This window comes from Athene cunicularia, assembly GCF_003259725.1.
Source record: "Athene cunicularia isolate RWA chromosome 1 unlocalized genomic scaffold, athCun1 chr1_part2, whole genome shotgun sequence".
Taxonomy (NCBI): domain Eukaryota; kingdom Metazoa; phylum Chordata; class Aves; order Strigiformes; family Strigidae; genus Athene; species Athene cunicularia.
This window is the reverse complement of record NW_020799092.1, coordinates 72867710-72880610: the sequence shown is the minus strand read 5'-3', so window position 1 is coordinate 72880610 and position 12901 is coordinate 72867710. Positions and strand designations below refer to the sequence as shown.

Here is a 12901-nt window from a genome sequence, read left to right as displayed (position 1 = left end):
AATTAACAGTCTTCTAGCTTTGAAGCATCCTAAAATGGACTGGATCTTAAATGCATAAAATTTGCTTTGACGAGATGTTTTCCTGAAGACCTTTTCCACAGAAATCAATACTCAGAGTTCTGAATGTTGCCCTCTCTCATTCAAAGCACAGTGATTCATTTTCTGATGGTTAACTAATCCTGTGTCTTCTAAAAAAGAAAACAGTAGTTCATTAATCTGAAAATCCTAATATGAATGTCTGGTTATATCAAAATGGTCTGAGAGATGGCAATTAAGACTCAAAAATATAAAATAAAATCAAAAAACAACGGAAAAAGCATATGATTTGTAGTATTCTTAAATTATCTGCAGTCTGGGTGCTAAATTGGTCAACACTGGAAACAGAAGTAGTAAACTCAGAATTTTCAATAGATACATTATAAAGAGGTTTGAAATCCCATCTTCACATGAGAAAACACAGCAACATCCAAGCAATATTTCTTTGTTAGCCAGAACAGAGCACTTAAAGTTCACTGGGCAAAAAGTAACTAACATTCATTCTGACTGCCAGGAATTCAATGTTCTGTAATTTACGTTAAAATATTTCTTCTAGTAACATTTTTACAACATAGTAATAATAGAATACAATTTTCTAATTTAGTGCAAACAAATGAAATTAAATTAAATATCCCCTGATTTGTCCAGCAACAAGAACTTGTGCAAACACAAACATAGACCCTGCCCTGTGGTTGTCGCTTAGTAAGCATGATTCTACTTAATATAGTATGTCAGTAATACATTTGACTCTAAAACCTGCAAACATAAAATCACAGGCATTTCCAAAGTGTCTAGAATAAAAATCTTTGCATAATAGCATGGAAAAGAATTGATTTTATTATCAGTATTATGGACGAACACCTTAGATTTGCTAAATCAGGACCAATGTCAGCCATGATTTTCAAAGTGCTCTGGCACAGGTATCCATAGAATTTCTTCTGAAGTCAAGTGTCTTGTACACTTATTTCTATGGCAGATCACCTCTCTCATTCTGTTATAATTAAGCTATCAGAGGTAGAGATAGGTATAGGTAGGTATATCATGACAAAATTCTGACCCTGTAAAGTTACTTCCCTAATGTGATGAAAAGCGTCCAGTCTTACTGATCTGTTGACAAGTCCATGTTGACTGTGTAGGTTAAGTGTAAGTTACAGTGTAATTATTTGCATGTGTTGTCTAATAATGGTTTATTGGATTTGCTGAACTTAGTGGTTCCCAGTTGTAAGCCTCAAATCTGTAACATACGACTCTTTCAATAGTGTTTGATCAGAGGTACTCTGATAAATGTGCAGAGCAGCCGTCATGAATTTCTAAGTCCTAATAATGGACTAGTGTTTAAATGCTTTTATTGTGGTATGATTTCACTTTATGCAATGAGGTGCTTATTTTTTTTAAGATCGTATTTTTCAACTTTTGTAAAGGACCTTTAGACCCATCCTTAGTATGATGGGTTAGCTTTTCCCATCGAGTCAGGAAAAATAAACTTTATCAGTCTTAAATTTCAAATTTGCACTGAAATAAGGTATTTAGTTTAAAATAGCTATGCAGTTTCTTCCAATTACACTGAAAAATTATTTTCCTCAACAAAAATAATCTTAGCATTTCCCATAGGACAGTCCCAGAGTGCCAATATAGCTATTGTTTAAAACACAGCATCCTTTCTGTATATCAAATCATTTCTGTCACAAAACAGCCAAACATCAATATGTTTAGTTAATCAATTATCATCCATACCAAGTTTGTAATTAAAGGAATATTAGCTACTATCTTGTAGCAGAAATTTAACTATATTACCCATGCCTGTAAGTCGCTTTAGTATTTAGGTGTTTATTTTATGGGTGCCTTTACAGGATTTTTTAGATAGTCCCCCTCAAGCTGAAACGTTTATACTTTTCCAGTTCTAATTTTATGTTAAAAGAGGGAGAAACAACTGTTCACTGGTCATGTCCAAAAAAAGGCTTAAAAATTATTGCATTCTTTTTCATTACTTTACATTCATCGGTGTAAAGTCTTACAAGACGCTGACTTTCTTAAAGATGTTTCTCAGGTCTTCATATTACAAAAAAAGATGAAAAAAATGTAGAGAGGGGGCAAACTGGCTAAAATTCTTAGCAAAAATCTCAAGGAATTTACTAGCAAATTTCGTGCTATTGTCTGAGTATTCATAACTCCTACTGAAGATACTCAGACGTGCCTGCACAGCACTTCATAGAGTGTTTTGAACTGGGAAATTGCATTGGACAAGAAACAAAGTAAACTTGAGAGGATGTTCTTGCCATATCAAATCTTTACACAGTTCTAATTTACGGAGTTATTATTCATGTTGTCATAAGGTTGAGTCTACATATTCCCTAAATCTCTAAACTGGTCTGAAAATATCAAGACTAAATAAAAACACATAAGTAAAACAAAAATACAGACTCTGAAATGGGTTTATGCAACATATCTGAACTTTATCTCAAAATTGGATATAAATATAATCTGGAGGTGATCTATGTTCAACATATGCATACAAAACTCCTACCTGCGCTCCCAGTAGTACCATACCAAAAATATTTTCTCCTATTACAAACTAAACAGGACAAGATCTGGTCTGCAAAGTGTGATGATCATCCTTTGTAAAAACTCAAGGTCTGTCATACCATTTATCATACACTAGCCCTCAGCCATGTCATAGCTTATTCCCTCTGTACCCCTGAAACTGATCCTTGGCCATCAGCCCACACTGAAATAATTCACTAAAAGTTCTGTGTACTAATAACACATCACCAGTGGTCATCCCATCACTGAAACCACACCCAAATTGTGCTATGGTAGGTCACAAAACATAGGCCTAATGGAAATACACCATCTCCCTAAGATTGATCTGTATCCATCATCTGAGGTGCCACCAGCCCACGCCACTAGTTGTGTAGCTGAACTTCTTGCATGCACCAACAACGCATGCTGCCTGATTTATATAACAGTCTGTTCATCTCAGTGCTTGTATGGTAATTACCATGCAGTATCTGTAAGAACAATCCTCACATATTTCCTTCTCATTCCTCACCATTAGTTTTCCTTGGTTGCTCTCACTTCTTTTATTGGTCTGTTAGGGGGATACACCATTTTGGTCCAGGCTTGCAGTGGCAGAATGAGCTCTTCCCATATTAAGTAATTCCTGCTAAACCGCTTAAGTCATAAGTCTACTTTGACCCTCCTTTCCTTTACATTGTGCTGTACAGGATCCATGCGTATATCTGGACACCAGGCATATACCAAAATAAATTAAAATGCTTGTTTGGAAAATGTCTAATATACAATTATGAAGAAACCCGAGGCACAAAGGAATAATGAAACTAATGAAAATGGTTTTGGCCAGAGACTCAATGATGTGGCTCTCTTGCTTCTAAAGAAAATCAGGGCTGACTTATCAGACATTAATAGCATTATGAGGAAAAACTTTAATCTAAATAGATAAAACTTTGCAACCAGATTGTGTAGTGGGCTTGTTATATCTGATCAGTCTAATCACTCAGAGGGTTTGGCTTATTAAATTAATAAATTAAAAATTATTTTCTTAGCCATTACAGTAAAGGTGGGAAAATCAGCCTTTATATTCCCTTGAATATAAATGTGTGAATGATCTTATGTGATTTTTTTTTTCCCTTCTAAGAAGAAATTTGTATTTCTTTTAAGGGAAGTATGTTTTTTAATAGTGAGATAGCATGAAAAACTGGCAATACATAAGATTAGCTTTATGAGACTATTTTTCAAGCTTTTGTTTTCAGTTTCACTGTTACATATGTAAGGGAGATTAGGGATCTGTTTCTCTCCAGCTAAAATAAATGGAGTGATCAAAATGTTTTAATCTTTGTAATTTTTAAAAAGAGAGAAAATATGTTAGATTTGATGATGCTTTGATTGTAGGCTTTTTCCACTTCAATAATTTGTATATCCTTTGATATAAAAGATATCAATTAAATGCAAATATTTGAGAAAAATAACAGCATCTGCCAAATATAAGTTCATGGAAATGTACATGCTTTGCTTCTGGAGCTCAATGATCTTCATCTGTCTCCATATTTATGTTGATTCTAAAAGCTCAGCTAATGTAGTTTTTCAGCTAAATTGCATGCATGTTTTAGGCATATGATAAAACTATCCTTTGAGTCCACACGTCACATGGATTTCTATCAATTTAATGCAATTTAATTAATATTGCAAATTATGGTTTGCTTAAAACAGGTTTCCTCTGCAAATAAGCCCTTTGCAGTACAGTGAGGCTGTCAGAAGAAGGATGTATTAGTTTCAGTGTAATTTTTAGTGAAACAGTTATTTGTGTTATGTCAGTCATACAGTAGTTATTCAAGATCTTTTCCTTCACAGAAACACTTCTACCTAAAGTTAAGTCTTTGGGAAAGTGGCAGATGGGACTGCAGTTAACCTTAATCTTCCAGCCATATCCAGAAGCTATTGGTGACACCCTTCAGTAACCTATGCTGAGTTGTTCTCCTCCTTTCTTTCTAGTGAATTATTCATTGCTTCATCTCTGTTTAAAGTTTTATCTTTCTTTTGATTACAGGCAATGGACTGGGAATCCGAGTTGTAGGTGGCAAAGAAATTCCAGGAAGCTGTGGGGAAATTGGAGCTTACATTGCCAAGATCTTGCCTGGGGGCAATGCAGAGCAGACAGGGAAGCTGATAGAAGGTAAGATAAATGAATATGGAACCATGGGAGCATTGGGAGTTTGGTAGAATATACATTTTCTCTTGCACAACACGTGTAATCTTGTGCCAGGAGTAAGGGGCATCTGAGAGCCCCTCTAAACCACAATGAGTTGTAAAGCAGAAAAGGACTGATAGAATGTCATTTTATGACTTCTATAGCCAAAGAGAATTGCCACAGTGAGCAGTATTATTGCAGGTCTTCAGTAATACATGCCAACATACCGTCTGCACTGGGGGTAAGATAATATGGCTAGAGTCCAACTGTATATCATCAGCATTTTGAAGATCTCTAATCTGGCTTGATCATCTAAGTATTTATGCTTCAGGATACTTTCATATCTTAGTTGCACAGGTAAAATCGGTCACGCATCCAGTTCTTCCTCATTTACACGCACTATTGTTTTTTTGAAATGCCTTAAAGTCAGACTTGACTGAATTTATCTGACTTGACTTTAGTTTTCCAGTTTAAGATAGTCATCCAACCTGCCTCAACAGGCAACAGAGGAAAAGAAGCATCTACAGAAGGGCAATTATTTCATCTACCACAGACCTCTGTTTCAAGATCTGGGAGTGTCTTCCTCATTTAGTAGACTTTAAGAAGACTGCATTAGACTACTCATCACCCTTTAGACAACTAAAGCTAGGTTAAATGAATTTTACTTATTTAGAATTAAATTTTCTAGGATTATTACAAATTTGATAATTCTGTCTAGTATCAATTTATTTCTAGCCATGATCACATAAAGGGTCCCTTCTCTGTATAATTATTTTCTAGTTTCTTTCTTCACGTGAATATCTGTATACACCTGAAATGTCAGTTTATCCATGGACAAAAATATAATACATTTGTTTCTAATTAATTTAATTATTTTTATGTCTTTAAAAAAGGCAGATATCCACGAAAAAATAGCAAAGCAAAGAAGATAAGCAGGAAGAACATTTCTCCCAGGCAGAATTCAATACATATCAGTTTTCTGAATAGCAAATATGTAATAGCAAATAGTAAACATGCAACAAAAGTCATGATTAAATCAAAAGTACTTTCAAGAGTACTTTCAAAAGTACTTTAGAGTAGTTTAAATATTTCACTCTTATTACAAAACAGTCACCTGCATTCATCCTGATGCCTTTTACATCCTTGGTAGTTTCTTTGCCAATATTTTAATGATATACATAAAGAGGTGCATGTACACCGATGCCAATGAAATGATGTACCAACAAAAATATCTTGCTTTTTTTCCTATAGAGTTGATTCTGACATTCATATTTAATTGGTAGTATCACACTCATCAGACAATAGAATAGTGTTATTTATTACACACAAATGATGAAAGAATCAACCATAGTGTCTTCCTGAAGCAAATAATAGTTTTGATTCCCTTCATACAAAAGAGTAGTTCTTGCATAACTCTGCTGGGTCATGCATGCATTGTTTCAGTATCAAGCAGGTAAAGAGGAGAGAATGTAGTTATTCAACATTTCCCCACAACTCGACATTTCAAAAAAGAGGATGAGCAGTTACTGAATGGAATTATCTCCTGTCTTCCAGTTTCTCTTGTCAGGAACTTCTCTGGAAATTGAGGTTAAAAGAAGTTCTTCATTCACCATATAGGTATATTTTAGCAGTGATCAAGAATATCTTAGATTTACAATAAGTAAAGGAGAAGTTCAGATGTGGCAGTTTGATTTTCTGTTTGTTCACATAATGTATTTTGAAGGTTTAGTCATATTTTATAGAAACATGAACAGGACAGTAAAATATTTATTCCTTTGTTTCATTCTCCCATCATATGATCAGTCACATAAAAGTATCCTGGCCTTGCATATATTGACATAAATCAGCTCCGTTAAAATCACTATATTAATCTTTAGAATTCATCCACAAAATATCCCAGAATCTTTTACTATTGATGTGTTAAATGTTCTGTCAGAAAGACTGTCCAGGAAGGCTGAGTACTCTTCAAGAAGGAAGTGTTAATGGCTCAGGAGCAGGCGGTCCCCAGGTGCTGTAAGAGAATCCAGTGACAGAGAAGACCACCCTGGCTGAACAGGGAGCTTTGGCTGCAACTCAGGGAGAAAAGGAGAATTTACAGCTTTTGGAAGAAGGGTCTAGCCACTCACAGTGATTACAAAGATGCTGTGAGGATATGCAGGGCAGAAATCAGGAGGTCTAAAGCCCAGCTGGAAATTAATCTGGCTTCAGCAATCAAGGACAACAAGAAATATTTCTGTAAGTATGTCAGCAGCAAAAGAAAGACCAGGGAGAGTCTCCATCCCCTTCTAGACACAAGAGGAAACATGGTAACAAGTGATGAGGAAAAGGCTGAGGTGCTTAATGCCTTTGCCTCAGTCTTTGATAGCAACACTAGTTGTACTGAGGGAATCCAGTCTCCTCAGCCAGGAGATAGAGACTGGGAGAACGACCCCCCTGCAATCCAGGAGGAGACAGTCAGTGACCTGCTGCATCACATGGACACACACAAGTCTATGGGACCGGATGGGATACACCCAAGGATGCTGAAGGAGCTGGCTGGGGTGCTCGCCAAGCTGCTTTCCATCATTTCCCAGCAGTCCTGGCTGACCGGGGAGATCCCGACTGATTGGAAATTGGCCAATGTGGCGCCCATCTATAAGAATGGTCACAAGGATGATCGGGGAAATTAGAGGCCTGTCAGCTTGACTTTGGTGCCCGGGAAGCTGATGGAGCAGCTCATCCTGAGTGCCATCACACAACACATGCGGGACAACCAGATGCTCAGGCCCAGTCATCATGGGTTTATGAAAGGCAGGTCCTGCTTGACAAACCTGATCTCCTTCTATGACAGGGCGACCTGCTTGTTGGATGAGGGAAAGGCTGTGAATCTTGTCTACCTTGACTTTAGCAAGGCCTTTGACACCGTTTCCCACAGCATTCTCCTTACAAAACTGGCCGCTCATGGCTTGGACAGGCACACGCTTTGCTGGGTAAAAAACTGTCTGGATGACCAGGCCCAGAGAGTTGTGGTGAACGGAGTTAAATCCAGTTGGCGGCCGGTCACGAGTGGTGTCCCCCAGGGCTCGGTGTTGGGGCCACTCCTGTTTAACATCTTTATTGATGATCTGGACGAGGGGATCGAGTGCACCCTCAGTCAGTTTGCAGGTGACACCCAGTTGGGTGGGAGTGTTGATCTGCTCGAGGGTGGGGAGGCTCTGCAGAGAGACCTGGACAGGCTGGAGCCATGGGCTGAGCCCAACTGGGGGAGTTTCCATAAGGGCAAATGCCGGGGGCTGCCCTTGGGCCACAACAACCCCCAGCAGCGCTACAGGCTTGGGGAGGAGTGGCTGGAGAGCTGCCAGTCAGAGAGGGACCTGGGGGTATTGATTGACAGCCGGCTGGACAGGAGCCAGCAGTGTGCCCAGGGGGCCAAGAAGGCCAATGGCATCCTGGCTTGTGTCAGCAATAGCGTGGCCAGCAGGGACAGGGAAGGGATCTGAGCCCTGTGCTCGGCACTGGTGAGGCCGCCCCTCGATTCCTGTGTTCAGTTTTGGGCCCCTCACTACAAAAAGGACATTGAATGACTCGAGCGTGTCCAGAGAAGGGCAACGGAGCTGGTGCAGGGTCTGGAGCACAGGTCGTACGGGGAGCGGCTGAGGGAACTGGGGGGGTTTAGTCTGGAGAAGAGGAGGCTGAGGGGAGACCTCATCGCCCTCTACAGCTCCCTGACAGGAGGGTGCAGAGAGCTGGGGATGAGTCTCCTTAAGCAAGTAATAAGCGATAGGACAAGAAGGAATGGCCTCAAGTTGTGCCAGGGAAGGTTTAGACTGGATATTAGGAAGCATTTCTTTCAAGAAGGGGTTGTTGGGTGTTGGAATGGGCTGCCCAGGGTGGGGGTGGTGTCCCCATCCCTGGAGGGGTTTAGGAATCAGGTCAACATAGCGCTGAGGGATATGTTGTAGTTGGGAACTGTCATTAACCTAATGTGATGTTAATGATTGGACTGGATGATCTTCAAGGTCTTTCCCAACCTAGACGATTCTGTGATGTTGTGAAAAAATGCTTACTGCAGAATGTACCATTACTATAGCATACAAGACAAATACTTCCCCTTAGTCTTTTTTTTCCTTTTAAATCTTGCCTTTACATCTAGTTTACTTCTTATATTATTTTATATGGCTATCATAGATCAAGAAAGAATATTTGTCTACTTCACTGTTGGTTTTGTTTGTTTGTTTGTTTTAGTGGCAATATGGTTGATGCACATTTAACCTCTATCCTTCAGAAGTGCTAAAATCCATTTAAGTCTTCAATCATTGTCATATTGAACTGTGTAAATCCAGACCACTGTTAATGTTACCAATACTGCTCATATTGTTGTGTCTGAAAAATAGAGGGTAGTCTTCATTTATTTTTCAAGTTATTTGCTGTCTTTCACATCACATACATAAAACTTTATACTTCATTACCTGTAAATGACAATTACATATTAGCAATGTGTAATCATGAGTCACCTCTTCTGTTAAACTGTGTGGATTCAACCTAGACTGCATACTAGTCATCAAGTAAACATATACTAATGTCATTACAAGCTACTATCTTGACTCATTAGCCTTTCTAAGAACATGAGTCACTGTGAAAAATCCCATCAACTTAATTAATTCCTCTAATTCTAAAAACAGAAAACATTGTGTCAGGTCTGAAAATCCTGTCAATAGCGTAAGGAACAGGGAGCGATTTACTGTGGTTGTGCAGGAAGCCAAAGTCCTGCCTGCTGTCTGCATGACTACATATATAAAGAAATGACACAGTTTAAAATACAGATAGCATTCCTTTCCTTAGGGAACAGCTATCCATAAAATTTCAGCCTAGTGAAATAGCTTTGGAGGAGTTTTAGTGCTGAAAAGTTTATTTATAGTTCTGACTGGCAAATACCAGTCTTCTTGGTTCTCTCACCTTGAATTGCTTTCAGATGTCAAGAATATCTCTGATTCATCACTCACTGGCATTACAAAAACTGGAGGTGGAAGACTCGTTCTACTGAGCTCATCAAGTGCAGGGACTGTGTCAATTTGATAGATGTGCCTGTGCTCCCTCTTGTGTTGACAGAAACAGTTCGGTTATATTCCACTTGGTGAATCTACTGGGTGAATGGCATTTCTGCCAGCATTTTTCGGAAACAGAACCTAGAGTAAAAGTCAGAAATAAAATATTAACGTGTGTTACCACCGTGACAAATTTTCTGGATGCCCTTAGCATTGAAATTTTCTTATTGGACCATTTCAGCAGGCTGACTGGAGAGCCTGGTAACTGGTGAACCATGTGTGTCTTGTTCCATTTTCAATCAGCCAGACATACTGTGTTGCACTGCTTAAGCCAGCTGACATTCACCAAGATTAAGAGATTCCCTGACTTTCCAGTCTCTTGGCTATTCCAGGGAACTTGCATGGTCTAAAAGCTAGCAGTGAACCTGATTTTTGGTAATCTTCTGCCTTTGCTGACACTCCATTCAACAGCAACCATGACGCTGATCAGATTTTTGTTAACCTGTCCGAGGCTTTATGAGTGCATGTTTATTTTTAATATGTATGCCTCACTTAAATAATATCTTCCCAAACTTAAGAACAGGAGTGAAGATAAAAACTCTTATTATTAAAAATACTGAAATAGCTCTCCAGATTTCTATTCTATAGCAAATATAACAATGCAACATTTCTAGCATAACCTGAAAGGATGCCACCTACCTTATGAGTCACAGACCTTCACTGTAGACTTTTAGTATATAAACAGTCCACGCTAGCGAAGACGTGCTATTCAATTCAATTCAGTTGAATTTTGCATTTTATAATTTAGTAAAAATACTCATTATACAGGGATATTTTAAGCTTTCCCATCCTGAAGCTGGTCCAATAATATTCTAAGAAAAAACTACCTGATATATGTACAGTCAATGAAAGATAATGCCACCCTATTAAAGCTGTTAAGTAGGTCAGAGAAGAGAAAATGCATTGCCATTTCAGAGTTCTGCGGTAGTTAACAGTGCCCTGCACCTCAGTCGAATCCTTAGACACTTATTTTGATCTAGATTAATAACTACTCCCCTTAGGATGCAAGAAACATTGCTGCTCAGAACACCATGAAGGTGCTCTAAGAAGAGTAACTTGTAGCCTGATGGCAGGTCCAAGAGTAGGTAACAGCACATCCAATGTCCTCAGCACCAAAGTCTGAAGACTGAAGATGAGTTCTTAAATGTACTCTGAACCTTTTAGATTTATATTCTACTGCTAAGATGCAGATGGTCAGTTTTCCAAATTGTTTGTTTGCCTTTAATTGTGCTGGAAGTTCCCCAGTCCACATGGTCAGTTCCACTCAGCAGAGTATTTTGAATGTGTGGATCATTATTAGGAACATCAGAGCTCTCTTTCATCTTTAGAAAACTGTGCAATCTCAGAAATTCAAGATGCCTTCAAGATATAAAACTGAAGTCTCCCCATTCCTCTTATCCCTATTTATTCACACCTCTTTTCCTTCTTCTATAGAAAGTCTTACACATTTTTATATATTCAAGTGTCAAAATTTCCTTTTGTAAGAAGACTGGTGCACAGCTCAGTCTCTCTCTCTCTCTCTCTCCTGCCCTAATATGAGGCCAAATAAACATAAGATTAATTCCTCAGATTGAAACTAAGAGCCTTCCATTGGACTATCATGGGATGGCACAGCTCATTATCTCTTGAAGCCATGGAGCATGGCCACGGTGTCAGAGAACACTTCCTCACAGGTATTAAGCCAGTATGAGGAGAAACATGTTCACTGCTTTCCACACCAGGACTGACGTATAAAATGAACAGGGTATACCAAAACATTGTGTTGTGACTGCCAAAAGAGAGCCACATCTAGACCAGTGGGAAGTGTTTTCCACCCAAACAGGAGTATCATAGGAGAAAGGAGGAAAGAGCTGTTTGGATTACCTCCATGGACTTTGGAGAGCAGTCGAGCTCCTCAACTTCAGTTCTCTGAAAGAGGAGGCAGACCTAGGAAGTCCTGTCAGAAGTCTGCCTTGGCCAGAATGCTCTACAGATCTCATGCATGGTGTGGAACTTGGCTTCTGACCTAACCCACTTCAAGTGTCCCATAGCCTCAGGCTTCACAATAGAAGAATGTGTCCTGAGATATTTCTTTGAAGGCAGATAAGAAAAAGCCAGATCTCACTGGGACCCTCATCTATATGGGTCCAAGCATCATTACTACAGGTCTTCGTTACTTCCAGGACAGGCAGTTAATCAAAAAGAAAATTGTGATAAAGGTGTAAGTATATATGATGGTAAAGAGGGAAGCTGCTATTTTAGGTGGAAATCTACTAAAAAAACAAAACAAAACAAAACAAAAACAAAAAACAAAACAAAACAACAACAACAACAACAACAACAAAAAAAAACCCACAAGAATCAGCTACTCACACAGAAAAATGGCTTAAATATGAGAGAGAAATATGAGAGCCCTATGTAGCAACTTTCAGTCTAGGGAAGCCTGCAAGTGAAAGCTGAAAGACAACGAATAGGTTTATGGTGTGTGAGCAATCTGTCATGCACAATGACAATGAAGTCTGCATTAACTGGAGAATAATATCTTGAGTATTTATACTACCTACAATGCTTCCTTTGAGGAGAATGTAAATAAGGCTAATGAGCACACTAGAGAGGAGATAGGTAATGTGGGGAGATAACTGTACTTTGGTTGTCTAATATAATTAAGATGAATCTGAGTATAAGAATGCTGGATAGAGGCAGTTGGAATATTAGCATCACTGTTTAATCTGCAAAGTATTTCCTGGGTTCTGGGCAGTAACATCTCTGAATACAAGCAGCTTTCTTACTCCTACAGGAAAAAATGTCAACTATCTAGCTTCCAGAAGCTGTTTCACCTCAGCTGTGCCCCAGGGGTGTTCCCTTAATGAGTTTTCAGATCATAAATTTTCAATCGTAACTTTTCAAGTTTTTAAGTCTTTGTCATCTTAAAGCATGTTATTTACTGGCATTGGAAATACATGATTTATTTTAAGTCCTCTCAGAAGAACAGTGGGACAGGCAACTGGAATATTAGCCAGCCCGTGAAATGATTACAAACTGTTAAGAACAACTTTCTGTAGCTTGTTTGAAGCATTTTTGGATAGCACCAAGTGCT

The 12901-nt window shown here is 38.7% G+C and overlaps 1 protein-coding gene across 1 annotated transcript in view; it reads left to right on the top strand.

The window, feature by feature from the left end:
- The window catches only part of PCLO (piccolo presynaptic cytomatrix protein), a gene marked incomplete at its 5' end in the record, with an annotated part of 357264 nt that overhangs the window by 226578 nt on the left and 117785 nt on the right, over nt 1–12901 (top strand). Inside the window, one exon of the mRNA XM_026868016.1 lies at nt 4601–4726. Within this exon, the coding sequence (XP_026723817.1) occupies nt 4601–4726 (126 nt within the window). The remainder of the gene's footprint in view (nt 1–4600; nt 4727–12901) is intronic.